The 16,372-nt window shown below is 34.0% G+C and overlaps 3 protein-coding genes across 3 annotated transcripts; all 3 read left to right on the forward strand.

The window, feature by feature from the left end:
- The first annotated feature begins 2,557 nt into the window (after window positions 1-2,557).
- Window positions 2,558-3,227, forward strand: LOC121228994 (30S ribosomal protein S11, chloroplastic). The gene is made up of 2 exons (XM_041112057.1): window positions 2,558-2,894; window positions 3,169-3,227. Exons 1-2 carry the CDS (start codon window positions 2,558-2,560, stop codon window positions 3,225-3,227), a joined length of 396 nt encoding a protein of 131 aa, XP_040967991.1.
- A 2,898-nt stretch (window positions 3,228-6,125) lies between these two features.
- On the forward strand, window positions 6,126-15,583 carry LOC121229690 (transcription elongation factor SPT6-like). Its single transcript, XM_041114496.1, has 17 exons — window positions 6,126-6,261; window positions 6,345-6,395; window positions 7,144-7,258; window positions 7,353-7,440; window positions 7,625-7,706; window positions 7,889-8,006; window positions 8,137-8,377; window positions 8,447-8,662; window positions 8,739-8,864; window positions 9,022-9,405; window positions 9,637-9,747; window positions 9,833-10,609; window positions 11,195-11,333; window positions 11,435-12,564; window positions 12,659-12,868; window positions 13,369-13,798; window positions 14,423-15,583. The coding sequence occupies exons 1-17, from the start codon at window positions 6,210-6,212 to the stop codon at window positions 14,605-14,607; spliced, it is 4,455 nt and encodes a 1,484-aa protein (XP_040970430.1). The 5' UTR covers window positions 6,126-6,209; the 3' UTR covers window positions 14,608-15,583.
- Window positions 14,618-15,519, forward strand: LOC121228995 (keratin, type I cytoskeletal 9-like). The gene is made up of 2 exons (XM_041112058.1): window positions 14,618-14,650; window positions 14,692-15,519. The coding sequence occupies exons 1-2, from the start codon at window positions 14,618-14,620 to the stop codon at window positions 15,517-15,519; spliced, it is 861 nt and encodes a 286-aa protein (XP_040967992.1).
- Window positions 15,584-16,372: the final 789 nt, after the last annotated feature.

Genomic DNA, 16,372 nt, shown 5'->3' on the forward strand with positions numbered 1-16,372 from the left:
AATAGATTGTGTTAACCGTGAATCAAAACATTATAACAAATAAAGATTCGTGAATCTCATATGAATATGATAAAAATAAAATAAAGATTCGTTATAACATTATAACAAAACCAAGATAATACATTATTTAGAAATAGAATCCGTGTTTAATTCCTTATACTTATATATATATCCAATAGATCCAAACAAGATATACAAATTTCTAATAGATCAGATAAAATCGCAAAGCAAAGAATCCCAAGATTCAATTATTCATTAACTACCCGTATATCTTAAGATTAAGAATTAAATATTTTTTTATTCATTTTTTTTTGCGATGAGCTGGATGAGAAGAAACTCTCATGTCCAGTTCTGTAGTAGAGATGGAATTCATAAACAACAACCATCAACTATAACCCCAAAAGAACCCGATTTCGTAAACAACATAGAAGAAGAATGAAGGGGATATCTTATCGAGGTAATCAGATTTGTTTCGGTAGATATGCTCTTCAAGCACTTGAACCCGCTTGGATTACATCTAGACAAATAGAAGCGGGGCGCCGCGCAATGACACGAAATGTACGCCGTGGTGGAAAAATATGGGTACGTATATTTCCAGACAAACCCGTTACGGTAAGACCTACAGAAACACGTATGGGTTCGGGGAAAGGATCTCCCGAGTATTGGGTAGCTGTCGTTAAACCTGGCAGAATACTTTATGAAATGAGCGGAGTAGCCGAAAATATAGCCAGAAAGGCTATTTCAATAGCGGCGTCAAAATGCCTATAAAAACTCAATTCATTATTTCAGGATAGGAATATAGAACCAAAGAAAAGAAGTCTTATCTTGGGAATAAAAAAACAATTGCGAGTTTCCTTTTTTTTTTGACAAACAATATTTCTTTTTTCTTCGTCCTTTGTTACATTGAAAAAAGAGATTTCAAAAATGATTCAACCTCAAACCCATTTGAATGTAGCAGATAATAGCGAGGCCCGAGAATTGATGTGTATTTGAGTCATAGGAGCTAGTAATCGCCGATACGCTCATATTGGTGACGTTATTGTTGCTGTGATCAAGGAAGCAGTACCAAATACACCTCTAGAAAGATCATAAGTGATCAGAGCTGTAATTGTACGTACTCGTAAAGAACTCAAACGCGACAACGGGATGATAATACGAAATGATGACAATGCTGCCGTTGTCATTGATCAAGAAGGAAATCCAAAAGGAACTCGAATTTTTGGTGCGATCGCCAGGGAATTGAGACAGTTAAATTTCACTAAAATAGTTTCATTAGCTCCCGAGGTATTATAAAGCGAGACCCAAGTATAGTTAGAGTATTTAGAGTATTTAAATGGCATAGATTAATTAGTAGATTGTGTCTCACGTATATACCTTTACTAAGTAAAAAAAAAGACCACGTTGGTTATATCAAAATTCGGGAGCAATAAAAATTTTAGTTTACCATGGGTAAGGACACTATTACTGACATAATAACCTCTATACGAAATGCTGATATGAATAAAAAGGAACGATTCAAATAGGATCTACTAACATCACTGAAAACATTGTTAAAATACTTTTACGAGAAGGTTTTATCGATAACGTAAGGAAACATCGGGAACGCAACAAATATTTTTTGGTTTTAACCCTACGACATAGACAGAATAGAAAAGGACCACATAGAACTATTTTAAATTTACGACGGATCAGTCGACCAGGTCTACGAATCTATTCTAACTATCAACAAATTCCTAGGATTTTAGGCGGGATAGGGATTGTAATTCTTTCTACTTCTCGGGGTATAATGACAGACCGGGAGGCTCGACTAGAAGGAATCGGTGGAGAAATTTTGTGTTATATATGGTAATCTGTCCGGTATACGAATTGTATCCGAAACTCTCCATTTGTGCAAAAAAAAAAAGAAAAAAGCACGGGTTGTCTAATAGAACTCCTCATGCCCTACGGTAGTTGATACGTCAAGGAAGTTTTACCTGGAATAAAAGAACAAAAAAATGGATTCATGAAGGTTTAATTTAATTAGTAAATCACTCCCACTCCGGATTCCTTTAGATAATGAAGATCTGATTTTAGGTTATGTTTCGGGAGAGTTTTACCAACGTGTGATAGAGTCAACAAAAGTGAAGTAAGTGCTTATGATTCAACCATGGGGCGTATAATTTAAAGACTTCGCAACAAGGATTCGAACGATTAGGTAGTTTTTTCAACTTCAAGATTTCTTTTGGAAGGATCCAATTCAAATTTCAAGAAACTTATTTTCTTCCAATAAGCGAATTCGGAAAAATTTAAGGAATAACAACTATGAAAATAAGGGCTTCCGTTCGTAAAATTTATGAAAAATGTCGCCTAATCCGTAGGAGGGGACGAATTATCGTAAATTGTTTTAACCCGAGACATAAACAAATACAAGGATAATCTTTCTATTCTAAAAAGAACTCCTGAAAGAAAAGAAACTAATCTTAAAGAAAGCGATAAACAAATAAAAATAGAATATCTGTTTTGACATGAAATGGATATATCCATATATCTCTGACTTATCTTTATGAAATGATAAAATATGGTAAAACCTATACCAAAAGTTGGTTCACGTAGGAATGGGCGCAGTAGTGCACGGAAAAGTGCACGTAGAATACCAAAAGGAGTTATTCATGTTCAAGCAAGTTTCAACAATACCATTATTACTGTTACAGATGTACGGGGTCGAGTAATCTCTTGGTCCTCCGCTGGCACTTGTGGATTCAAGGGTACAAGAAGGGGGACCCCTTTTGCTGTTCAAACCGCAGCGGAAAATGCTATTCGAGCAGTAGTAGACCGATGTATGCAACGAGCGAAAGTTATGATAAAGGGTCCTGGTCTCGGAAGAGATGCAGCATTACGAGCTATTCGTAGAAGTGGTATACTATTAAGTTTCGTACGGGATGTAACCCCTATGCCACATAATGGCTGTAGACCTCCTAAAAAAAGACGCGTGTAGAAATAAACACTAAAGAGATTTCAAGAGAAATAAATGATTCAATGATCTGATAAAATAAAATAATATTACTATGGTTCGAAAGAAAGTAAAAGTCTCTACTTCAACTCGGACACGACAGTGGAAGTGTGTTGAATCAAGAACAGATAGTAAGCGCCTTTATTATGGACGCTTTATTCTGTCTCCACTTATGAAAGGCCAAGCCGACACAATAGGCATTGTGATGCAAAGAGCTTTGCTTGGAGAACTAGAATGAACATGCATTACACGTGCAAAATCTGAGAAAATACCCCACGAATATTCTACCATAGTAGGTCTTCAAGAATCAGTCCATGAAATTTTAATGAATTTGAAAGAAATTGTATTGAGAGGGAATTTGTATGGAACTTGTAACGCCTTTATTTGTGCCAAGGGTCCCGGATATGTAACTACTCAAGACATCATCTTACCACCTTCTGTGGAAATCGTTGATAATACACAGCATGTAGCCAGCCTAACCGAACCAATTGATTTGTGTATTGGATTACAAATCGAGAGAAATAGAGGATACGGTATAAAAACGCCAAAGAACTTTCACGACGGAAGTTATCCTATAGATGCTGTATTCATGCCTGTTCGAAATGCGAATCATAATATTCATTGTTATGGGAATGATAATGAAAAATAGGAGATACTTTTTCTAGAAATATGGACAAATGGAAGTTTAACTCCGAAAGAAGCACTTCATGAAGCTTCTCGCAATTTGATTGATTTATTTATTCCTTTTCTACATACGGAAGAAGAAAACTTACATTTAGAAAACAATCAACACGATGTTACTTTACCTTTTTTCCGTTTCATGATAGATTAGTTAAACTAACAAAAAAGAAAAAAGAAATAGCATTGAAATATATTTTTATTGACCAATCAGAATTGCCTCCCAGGATCTATAATTGTCTCAAAAAGTCCAATATACATACATTATTGGACCTTTTGAATAACAGTCGAGAAGACCTTATGAAAATTGAACACTTTCGCATAGAAGATGTAAAACAAATATTGGGCATTCTAGAAAAGAAGTAGAAAAAGCATTTCGAAATTGATTTATCAAAATTTTTAATCCAATGGATTTTGAACCTTCAGCACAATCCATAGATTCGGACCAGAATTGAATAAATGTATCTAGGGAGAATTCACTTTGCCTTTGAAGTGACTACTCCCTAGATAAAGATATTCGTTATAACAAAAACAAAACCATTGTAACACAAAATAAAATGGGATCATCTTGACAACCAAATGAGAAAAAGATCATCTTGATGACAAATCTTGCTAGTGTCCTTCCAACCATTGGAAAGGTAGTAGTTTAATAATAGCTTCGTCATCTTTAAAATGGGATCGAGTTTCAGTTTGTATAATGTAATTTTTAACTTATGAAGAAAAAATTGTTTAACCAATTCGAATCGATTTTCAATTTCTTGAATTTTTTTAACCATAATTAAAATTACTTTATTATGGTTAAAATATAGTTAAATTTTGTTATTAGTCCATATACTTTATGAAAATAATTAATTTAGTCATTATACTTTAATTTGATAATTTTTAGTCTAATACTTTTAAAATTTGAAATTTCAATTATCACAAAATGATAGTTGTTAAATTTAGTAAGTTATGTTATTTCCAAAATCTAATGCAACAAACATATTATCATATGTGTAACGTTATGTCAAAATATATATATATATATATATTAAAATTTTTTAAATGTAAAAAATAAAATTATTTTATATTTTTTCAAAAAAATATATTTTATGATTTTCATATTTTTTTTTATAAAATTAATGTTAAAAAATCATTTTTATCATTTTGTATAAAAATTAATCATGAAAAATAATATAAAATAAGCAAATTGTATTTTTTAGATTTTTTTTATTTTTTTAATTTTCAACGATATCATTATTGCCACGAGTTAAATTTTTATTAGATCACATAGAAAAAGTTAGGATAAACTATACAAATAATTACTCAACTATCAAAATTTTTTATTTTAGACATCCAAAATAAAAAGTTTGCAATTTAAGCATCTATGTTATATAGTTTAGTCATTTTGGTCACTCTTGTTAGAATCACAAACAACAAGCTAACGTGACAATTAAAAAATCAGTATAATAACAAATTTAGCCCTAAACTTTTATATATTATATCAAATTAGTCATAAATTTTAAAAATTAACCCTCAAGTTTTACAAATAATCTCAATTCTAAAAAATTCAAAGAAATATATAAAATTATATAAATATTTTTAAAAATATATAAAAATAAAAAATATTGATCACAAGAAATAATAATATATATAATTTAAAAAATACTAAAATAAGTAATTTCAATATATATATGATAATAAGTTTTAATATTATTAATATTAAATAAAATAAAAATTTTTTCCACCTCATCTTTACCCTCTTGCAAACGGATCTCCCCATCACCATCTCCCTCCCCAAAACGAAGAGAGGAAAGACTAATTTAGGGCCCATTCACCAGTAACTACAGAATCAAAGATTGCTCATTCACCAGTATTCACTTAGGGCCCATTTAGATGGGCTTGCAGTGCTTTTAGTTTTTTCTTATACTACAATATTTAATCTGTTACTATTATTTTTATACTAATTTTAGATAAATACATTGCTTATTCAAAAAAGTTTATTTTTTTAAAATATTTATTTTAAATTTATTATTATATTTTTTAAATTTTTTTATGTATTTTTAGATATATATATGCGAATTCTTTAAAATTAAGATCAAATTAAGATCATTTATAAATTTTAAGGATCAATTTTTAAAATTATAACCAAATTGATATAATATGTAAAAATTAAAAGTTATATTTATTATTATATTGATTTTTAACTGTTACATCAATTTACAAGAGTGACTAAAACAAATAAACTATGAAAATACCTAAAATAAAAATTATAATCCAAAAATTAACACCAATTAAGCATATCTAATCAAATTTGAAAAAGAAAATTAAGCTATAGATACGTGCCAAGCCAAAAGCAACCATGAAAATTGGCACGTGAATGGCATTTTCGGAAATATAAAAGAAGAATAACCTTTTGTATACCCCTTCCGTACGTAACAGTTCCTTTTGTAGTATTTGATTTTTTGTTCTTCTGACGAAAAATTTTCCACATGATTTCTCATCTTTGAAACCAAAACAAACCAAGTTTGAAGCTTTTCTTTTTCAACATTTAAGCTTGAAAATGAAGAGAAAAGGGTTAACATCAACGTATGAAGACAACCCAGGGGAAGAAGGTTTATATTATAAGTAATGCATGGGGTTCTATGTGCTTTTTTTTGTTTTGCAAAGTTTCTAACTTGTTTTTGGTTACTGGTAGGGGAAGAAAACATGGAAGCACTTGATGATGACGATGAAGAAGAAAACAGGGGTAATGAGAAAAAAGACTCCTCTTTTTCCTTCATTTTGAACGTGAATGATAATAAAGCTTCCTCATTTCTTACATTTTCAACGTAAATGCAACTCAGTTTTATGGTTACTACATGTTAGCTTTTTCTTTTCTTATCTGTTTCCATTTTTCGCCTCTTTGCTTCTCTCTTTCTCTCTTGATGAAGCATAACTTCTCTCTGATGAAAAAAGTTTTTTTTGGTTTTTTAAGGACTCGAGTCTTCTTAATTATCTTTTTGCTGTTTTAGATCTCCATAACTTTTTTTTTTCATCTTCATTTTCCTCTTTAGCTTCTTTCTTTTCCCTCTGGTGCTTTAAAAACGAGGGAAGGGTTATTAATGGTGATAAAAGTAAGTTCTATGCTAAGTAAGTTTAGATATCTTGCATTTTAAGGATGAGAGCCCTCAGTATTCAGTTTGTATTAAGTTATCTGCAATGTAATAAAATTTCATTCACTTGGGATTTATATTTTTATTCATATTCGTTCTTTTTTATGTTATGCAGTTAGTTTATGCTTTATTTTCTTGCTATTTCTGTTGTTTAGACTAAAATAATGGTAAAAGATCTTTATTGTTTATATGGTCGTATTGCTTCCTTTTTTTAACGTTCCTCTCTTAAAATCTTCCAAAGTGGCATTTGGGTTACATTTTCATTGTCCCGAATCTTATTTTTCTTGAAGTTCTTCGTTCATGTATAATGTTGTCTAAATCTGTGTTTATGGGGATAAGCAGAGAATTTGGACCAATTTGAATGTGATGGGTTTATAGTGGATGATGAAGAGGAGGAAGAAGACGAAAATGATCAAGTTTTAAAAAGCAAGAAGACGAAAAAGAAAAAGAGGAAAATGTAAACTTTATATCCGAATGTGTTATGTTGATTGATTTTAATCTTATGACTATTTTTGCCATTTATGAAGTGCTACTGGTTTTTAATTCTCTAGGAGATCAGTGAAGGATCCTGTTCTGTATGATGATGATAGTGAATTGGTTCAAGAAAACAGAATTTCAGGCATTTGTCAATTTCCAAAAGTAAACATCGAACTTGATCCATACACTCAATTTTATTCGTTGCTATCATTTGTATTACTAATCATTGTAAGATAGTTCTAGCATTCTTAAGAAAAATTCCTATGTTTGACATTTGATATGAGCTTCCGAGGTTACAATATCCATGATTTTCCCTGATGGCTTTGTTGGATGAAAATTTACTCAGGAAACTGAAATGTGTAAGCGGCTTAAAAAGGCTGGAAAATTTACTAAGGTGGTTGAGCAGTCTGGTTCTTCTTCTGATGAGGGTAATTTCCTACTCTTATTTGAGTAATCTTTCTCTTGTTCTATTGAATGATGTTGGAAACAAATTTACTTGCTGCTTGCCTCTGATTGTCACTAATAGCTCAGATGTTTTAACTTGCCTATGCATTGCCTACCAAGAAAGAAAGATGGAATAAAGCGATATTAATGCAGTTAGATATTGTAGGCCTGCTATTTGATGATATATTCGGTGAAGAGGAAGCTTCATTCTGTGGTCAAACCTATGAGATGAGTGATTTTATTGTGGGTGAGGAAAAATCTTATGGAGAGGGATCATCTCTAAGGTACATATTACTCATCATAAAATCACTTTTTTATGAAGCTTTTGACAACCATTAAGTACCTTGAATATTGGTTGAGTGTTAAACATTTTACCTTATATTGTCTGTTTGTTAATGCTAACTATCTTTGTAGGTGGTTGAAGATGAACAAAAAGAAGATGGAGCAAGTCGTAACCATTTGTTCATCTGCCTTAGACGACAAGGTTCCTATTACTGATGATGCCAATCAGACCCTAAACCATCAGAAGCAAGTTCAAGCTTCAAAAATGAACCTGGATAATTCTAGTGAGTTTGAGCCCTTCTTATTAGCCAACAAGTATACAACTGAGAGGGATGATCTTATCAGGCAGACTGACATCCCAGAGAGGATGCAGGTATATTTTGTTGCATTCAATCCCTCAAGGTACCAGACTTGTATTAATTTCTCTATTTCTTTTCCTTAGATGATTGAAGAAATCGTGGGGCCTCTTCCACTTGATAAAAGGAGCATAGAAGAGGAGACTATTTGGATACATAATCAACTTGTAATGAATTCATATATATTGTTCTGCAAGAAAAGAACTGAAGAAAGATCTGTAGAGGTATCTGTTCTACTGAACAAAATTACGAAGGAAGATATTATGAGGTTCCTGGAATTGCATCATGTGGAGAAGTTTGATGTAAGTATTCTAAAACTTTTGTTCAAAGTTTGAAATTAAAATGCAAACTGACATGCATGTTTTCTCTCTATGCTAGGTTCCATTTATTGCCATGTATCGGAAGGAGCAATGTCTGAGTCTGCTGGATGATTTTGAGCAAAATGAGGTTGAGAATGAAGATAATGATGCTGTTGGACAAGCAGGGCAAGTGAAGTGGCATAAGGTAAGTTTTTTATTAAATTTTTGCTTATGTGCCAAGAGTCGAGAGTGGCTCAGATGCCTTAATCAATGGCCGAGCCATAATAATGGTATCTATACTGTGATGGTATACTGAAAGTGTGACTTCCAAGAACAAGTTCTATTTACTGGATTATTTTCAGGTACTTTGGATTATAAAAGAATTCGACAAAATGTGGTTGCTCCTTCAGAAGCATAAGAGTGTGCTTCAAATGCACCAAAGGAAAATTTATGATGAGGAATGTCTGAAGATTGATAACAGTGAAAAGTATACTTTGAATAAGCAGTTATTCGAATCAATATCAAAGTCTCTCAATGAAGCTGAAACGAAGGAAGAGATTGATGACGTGGATGCAAAGTTCTGCTTGCATTTTCTTTCAGCTGAAGAGAAAATGGATGGAAAATTTAAGAGGCCGATAAGGAAATCCCTTTATAGTAACTGCATGATGGCTGGCTTATGGAAACTAGCCAGCCAGTTTCGGTATGCCTCTGAGCAGCTCAGTTTGCAGATTGCTTTAGAGAAAATGGTAAGTACACTGTTTTACATTTGTTTGGTGCTTGTGTATTTATATTCAAGCAAGTATAAATGTAAATGCATAAAATTATTCTCAAGTCCAAGTAACATAGCTGCAAATGCTTAAGAAAAAATCTTCATGCACTCCTGTAGACTTGTTTTCAGATACCTGTGAAAATATGTATTTGTGTATGTAAATATTCCTAGAGAAGGGGTCTAATTTTTTTGTGCCACATGACTGCAGGACATGGAGTTTCGAGATTATCCTGATGAACCACCTGAGGAGATAGCATTAAATTTTACGTGTGCTATGTTTGAAACTCCAGAACTAGTGCTTAAAGGTGCTAGGCACATGGTATGCTTCAATACGTGTCTAACATTGCCCTTTTTTGGGGGTTGTCTTAATTCTTGCTGTTTCCTTAACTATCTGTTTTTTGAAGGCTGCATTGGAGTTGAGCTGTGAGCCATGTATCAAGAAACACATCCGCAGCATATTTAGAGAAAAAGTTGTAGTTTCAACAAACCCAACTCCTGAAGGAAATGTGACTATAGATTGCTTTCATCAGCTTTCAAGCATTAAGTGGCTACGCGACAAACCACTTTCTGAATTCAATGATGCTCAATGGCTTCTTATTCAAAAGGCTGAAGAAGAGAAGCTCCTTCAAGTTTCTATAAAAATGCCGGAAACTACACTGAATAAATTGATCATTGGCTTTAGTGATGTCTACTTAATCGAAGGAGCTGGAAGATCTGCTCAGCTTTGGAAAGAACAGTACAAGTTAATTCTACATGATGCTATCTTCAACTTCATGCTTCCTGCTATGGAGAAGGAAGCTCGGAACTTTTTGACTGCCAGAGCAAAACACTGGTTGCTTATGGAATGTGGGAAGGAACTATGGAAGATGGTTTCTGTTGGTCCTTATTCATGCAATGTAATTCTTGGGTCAGTGGAAAGTGTTGCACCGAAAGTAATGGCTTGCTGCTGGGGGCCTGGGAAGCCTGCAACAACATTTGTGATGTTAGACTCATCAGGAGTATTGTTGGATACATTGGAAGCCAGGTCCTTCTCCTTCAGGTCACAAACTGTTGATGACAAGCAGCGCAAGAAAAATGATCGGCAACGTGTCCTTAAGATCATGAAAAGTCACCAACCACATGTCATTGTTATTGGTGCAGCAAATGCATCTTGTGTTCGACTGAGAGATGATGTGAAAGAGGTATGTATATACATCCACTGCAGTTTATCATGTTTCAGATGTAGATCCTAGTCTTCTATTTCAACAAATTAAATTCCTGTACTTTACCAACTTTGTTGCATCATTTCTTTTTTGTGAAAAAACACTAGTATCTTTTAATGAAAGCACAAATTATATTTAAAAGTTGTCTGAAGTCTCTGGACTTATAGAACTGCTTTGTGCATTTCTATTACGTCGCAAGCCATTGTGATTAATGATGAACTACTTTGTTTTAATTTATCTGCAAAGTTTTTCATGATTGTTGAGAAGGGAGTTGCAGAAACTTTGGAAGTTAATTGTTAGAGATGTTGTTTTGAATCCACAATACAAAGGAAACATATTAAGTTGCACTTCTTTTCTTCAGATAAGCATAAATTTTGACCTATATCTCAAGTTTATTTGAAGATTTGTATGGTATGCTGTTATGAATGAACTTGAGGATCAAATCTTAGGTGTCCGGAGACAAATATTTCATAAACACAGGACAAGCATTTGTTGCATAGTCATTGAAATGTGAACGGTTTAGCATTCGTTGAATTCATGGGTAATTTCTTTGTCCTCAATCAGATCATTTCTAAATTGGAGGAAAATCTTAGAGACCTTGGTCAAGCTACAGGTGGGATTAGTGTTGTTTTTGGTGATGAATCCTTGCCTCAGCTTTATGAACATTCTGAGATTTCGTCAGATCAGCTTCCAGAACAGCCAGGTGTTTACATTTGGTTCTTCATGTTTTTAATAATGTTATTGCCGATTCATATATTTTTCTTAATTAATCCTTTCTCTTGTCTGGGGCGTAACTTCTTTTAGGCATTGTTAAGCGAGCTGTTGCTCTTGGCCGTTACCTCCAAAATCCATTGGCTATGGTTGCCACGCTTTGCGGAGCTAATAAAGAGATAGTATCTTGGAAGCTTAGCTCTTTAGATAACTTTTTAACACCTGATGAGAAGTATGAGATGATTGAACAGGTGATGGTCGATGTGACAAATCAGGTGGGTGTTGATATAAATTTTGCGGTGAGACATGATTGGTATTTTCCTTTGCTTCAGTTTGTTTCCGGACTTGGACCACGGAAAGCTTCCATCTTACAAAGGGAAACTGTTCAATATCGAGCAGTTAATAGTAGAAAGGAGTTGGCTAGTTTTGGACTTAAGACAGAAAAGGTTTTCCATAATGCAGCTGGTTTCTTATGTGTCCGTAGCAGTCGGCTGCCATGTACTAGCTTTGATGGTACAAGAATTCACCCCGAGTCATATGAGCTTGCAGAGAGATTGGCTGAGGCTGTATGTAATAATATTACAGAGACACCTCTAGAGTATGTAAAAAATGAACCACAAGTGTTGAGTACATTTGATATTAATGATTTTTCAGATAATTATGAAAAAGAGACCGGTGAAAATAGAAGAGAGACCTTTTATCTTATTAAGATGGAATTGCTCCATGGATTTCTAGACCCTCGTAAACCTTATAAAGCACCATCCCCCGATGAAGAATTCAATATGATATGTGGAAAAAATGGGACTGCTGTTGCTGAAGGAAGATTTGTTCAAGCTATTGTACGCCATGTTCGACCACAACAAGCTTTTTGTGTGCTTGATTCAGGCTTGACTGGGATAATAATGAAGGATGACTTTTTGGATGAGGATGATGATTGTTCTTTGCAAAACAAGTTGCATGAGGGGGACCATGTATCGTGTAAGATTAAGCAGATTGACAAGAGTAAATGCCAGGCTCTTCTGACTTGCAAAGAAAGTGAAATGAAGAGGATCAAATATGAAAATTTTGGTGAAGTTGATCCTTACTATCATGAAGGTGGGATCATTCCGTTAAACCAGCAGCACAAAAGCTGTATTGAGGAGAAGCTCGGAAAAGAGCATTTCATGCCACGAACAATTAGTCATCCTTGCTTTAGAAACGTGGCAATGGATGAAGCAATGGAGGTATGTTCTATAAAGCCATGCCTATTCTTGTTAATTTTAATTTTGAACAATTGAAGTGGCTGACAAAGTATATACTTTGTTTTTTGATGAACAGTTTCTATCAGATAAGGATGCCGGTGAAAGTATATTTCGTCCAAGTTCAAGAGGCCCATCTTATTTGACTCTAACTTTAAAAGTCTTTACTGAACTTTATGTTAATAAAGACATTGCTGAAAGTGGGAAAGATCACAAGGATATCAAAAGCATGCTACATCTTGGGAAAACATTAAAGATAGGGGATAAAACTTTTGGTGATTTAGATGAGGTTGGTAATTTGTTTATTGCTGATATGACACGATTCATATGGTTTTTATTTTTTAAAAAATCAATGTCAATCATCTCTCTTTTATTTTGGTTAGTGGTATCGTTATTTGCTTTCTTCATCTTACAAAAATCTAAATTGCTAGTGAAGTAGGGAAAGCTCCAATTAAATGAGTCTCATTCATAGGTCTTATGGAACCGAACCTAGTCATTGTTTCAGGAATGTCAGTTGATGACCTTCCTTTTTTCAAGAGATCAGAGTATTCTGAAATTCTTAATTCAAGTAATCCTATAACATAGTACAAGGCATACATGCTGTTCATTACCAAGTCAAATCTGAATAAACTTTTGGAGTTTCACATATTAGTATCCATGTATTACTTTGGGGTTACCTTCTTTCCCTTGAATCTATGTAAAGCATACCTGCACTTGGGTTGTGCTATTTTGACAATAACATCTAGTGTCATAGTGTTCATGTATTAAGAGCCTTGGTGTCAAAAACAGGTTATGGATCGTTATGTTGCTCCACTGGTGAAGCACTTGAAAGAAATGCTAGGTTTCCGAAAATTCAAGAGGGGTTCAAAAGCAGAGGTTGATGGAATCTTGACAGCTGAGAAAGCAGAATACCCTTTGAGGATAGTTTATTATTTCGGAGTTTCTTATGAGCATCCAGGAACTTTCATCCTGTCATACATAAGAAGTAAAAACCTACACCATGAATATATTGGATTGCTTCCAAATGGATTCAGATTCAGGAAACAAACATTTGAGAAGATTGAACATCTCGTGGGATATTTTCAGACGAACATCAACGCATTGCAGCACAAGTCACTGGCCCTTGAAAGTCTTCCAATCAAGAATTCTCCAGGAGCATATACTGGTGATGGTAGGCAAGGCCAGTTCAATTATAGCAAGGGCAGAGATTTTTCAGGAGGTAAAGTGAATAAACTTTATCAAATACTTAGCTTCTAAAATTTCTTACATGATGAACTGATATTAATAGGAAATACCATCCTGCAAGTGATAAGCTGCATCTAAAAGTTGTTACACTTTGTTACCTGATTCAGTTGTGACAGATGCGGCTATGTTTAATTTTTGAATATTTTCTATAAAAAATTTGGAGGGTCCTATGACAGTCATATTTCTATACGGATGCTTGGGTTCAGACAATGGTACTTGGAGAAAAATGAAGTCTCAAAGCAACATAGTTTATACTAATTTTGATGAGATTAGTCTTCCTAGAATCAGTTCGTCAAATGCTAGACATAACCGAATGTAGGATGCAAATAAAAACCTAGGATTTGCACATGTCGTATGAATGATCTTTTACAATGATGAAAAACAGTCTCTGGCATTCCCCTTCCGCCCCATTTCCAAATTGGGGAGAAACCACATGTACCATTTGATTTAAATGTTTTTAGAGTATGAAATTAAGAAATTCTAATTTTGAAGGACATTCCCTATGGAGTAATATTCAACTGTGTGCATTTGGTACTTTATGAAGTTTTGGCTGAACATAGTGATTTATTCATTTATATGTTTGTGCCTTGATTGACAGGAAGGAACCATAGAAACAGTGATGGAGATGAAGATGTTGGGAAAAAGCATCCAAGTGGGATTCCTAGGCCACGCAATGCCCCTAGTCGCGTCTCTTCCGATATTGCTACAAAATGCAGTAGTTATATTGATATTGCCCTCAATAATGAAAATCTGCCTGGTGGATGGTCCAGCGGCGGAAACTAGGATAAAAATGATGGCATCAAGAACAGTGAATGGAGCAAGAATAGTGAGAGAAAATGGGGTCAAAGTGGTAATAATGCTCCTCAGGATGATTCTGCCAGTGACACCAAAAATGGTGATAGCGGTGGCAATGATGAAGGTTGGCATGTTAGTGGAAACAACGGTGGTCGATTTAGGGGTCGTGGTGGGAGACGTGGGCGTGGTCCTGGAGATAGTGGGCGTCATAGCAGTAGTTGGGGTGGCAAAAGAGATGTTCGAAGTAGTGGTGACAGCTTTGATAGCAATGGAGCTTGGCATGCTGGTGGAAATAATGCAGGTGATCGTGGTAGAGGACGTGGACGTGGGTGTAGTAGAAGTCAAAGTTGGGGTGGCAAGGAAGAGAGTGGTAGTGGTGGTAATGATGGAGCTTGGAATTCCAGTAGAAACGATGCAGGTGGTCGTGGTAGAGGACGTGGACGTGGGTGTAGTAGAAGTCACAGTTGGGGTGGCAAGGAAGAGAGTGGTAGTGGTAGTAATGATGGAGCTTGGAATTCCAGTGGAAACTATGCAGGTGGATATGGCCACAATGGAGGACGTAGTTATGGTGGTAGGAACGGCAATTGGGACGGTGTCAGGAGAGGTCGGAGTGGAAGCGCAAGACGTGGGCGTGGTAATGAGAGGGAAAGTGAATTCTGCCCCAAGTCCTTCAACTGGTGTAGCAGCAATGAGATTAGGAAGTGGAACCACGATGCAAAAATGAACTTCCCTGGTGATACTAAAGGAAGTTGGGGCCATGACAATGTCACTAATGATGGAGATGGGTCTTGTGGTAACGTATGGAATAGTAATGCCAGTAGAGGCGGAAATAGCTGTTGGGGTCGCCATGTTCCTGGAAATCAAGGCGGTTGGAGTTCTGGTGGTGGCAACGGCTGGTAAAAAATGTTATCTTAAACCCAGGCTTAAAAAAAACATTAGAATATATTAAAGTTAAAATGTTAAATCAGTTTCTTGGTTAGTTGGTAGATGGATGCTTACTTCTATCAAACTACAAAAAAAAATCTAGATGAACTCATCATATTAATGAAAATTGGTTGTTATCTTAATCTTTGTTACTTTTACATCAAGCTCTACAATAACTCAAATGGTTGGGTATGTTCCATATTGGCTTAATACGTAGGTTAGCCCTTCAACTTGGCCAATGTTCTTAAGTTGGTCCTTGGGTTTTTTTATCAAATTTATCATTGAGGTTGGATATGTTACACAAATTCATCCTTACAATTAACATTTGTTTTTGCATCATTGGATGATGTTGCTAAATTAGGATGTCATATGTGGGACTCTTTAATTATTTTAAAAATTTTAAAAAACCTTTAAATTTAAAAAATATTAAAAAACTAAATATTTTTTAAAAAAATATTATAAAAATGCATAAATGAAAATATATAATTTAAAAAAACAACTTGGTCATCTTTTAATAAATAAAATAAATTATAAAAACTGTAAAATATAAATTTATTTAAAAACAAAATATAAAATTAAAAAAATAAAACTTAGGAAAAAATGTGTCGAACTCATTACATAGTGGCACTCCTTCAATTAAAATATTATTTATTTATTTTTGTAAGTGGTATCATTTAACAAATTGACGATTTGTTTATTATTATTATTTTCAATATATTTTTGTAAATAAATTTTTTTCAACTCAAATTTGTAAATAAAATTTTCCGGTATTAATTAAATAAAAAATACTTAAAAGTAAATAAAATTAATCTAAATAAGTTTAAATAAA

The sequence above is a fragment of the Gossypium hirsutum genome, chromosome A05, assembly GCF_007990345.1.
Source record: "Gossypium hirsutum isolate 1008001.06 chromosome A05, Gossypium_hirsutum_v2.1, whole genome shotgun sequence".
Lineage (NCBI taxonomy): Eukaryota > Viridiplantae > Streptophyta > Magnoliopsida > Malvales > Malvaceae > Gossypium > Gossypium hirsutum.

Bases quoted from the DNA above. Each gene is read 5' to 3' on its own strand.
- LOC121228994 (XM_041112057.1), top strand. From the start codon at position 2,558: ATGGTAAAACCTATACCAAAAGTTGGTTCACGTAGGAATGGGCGCAGT. The intron at 2,895-3,168 runs GTATACTATTAA...CACTTATGAAAG, and splicing joins ACGAGCTATTCGTAGAAGTG to GCCAAGCCGACACAATAGGC.
- LOC121229690 (XM_041114496.1), top strand. From the start codon at position 6,210: ATGAAGAGAAAAGGGTTAACATCAACGTATGAAGACAACCCAGGGGAA. The intron at 9,748-9,832 runs GTATGCTTCAAT...TGTTTTTTGAAG, and splicing joins TTAAAGGTGCTAGGCACATG to GCTGCATTGGAGTTGAGCTG. The intron at 12,565-12,658 runs GTATGTTCTATA...TTTGATGAACAG, and splicing joins CAATGGATGAAGCAATGGAG to TTTCTATCAGATAAGGATGC.
- LOC121228995 (XM_041112058.1), top strand. From the start codon at position 14,618: ATGGCATCAAGAACAGTGAATGGAGCAAGAATA. The intron at 14,651-14,691 runs GTGAGAGAAAAT...AATGCTCCTCAG, and splicing joins CAGTGAATGGAGCAAGAATA to GATGATTCTGCCAGTGACAC.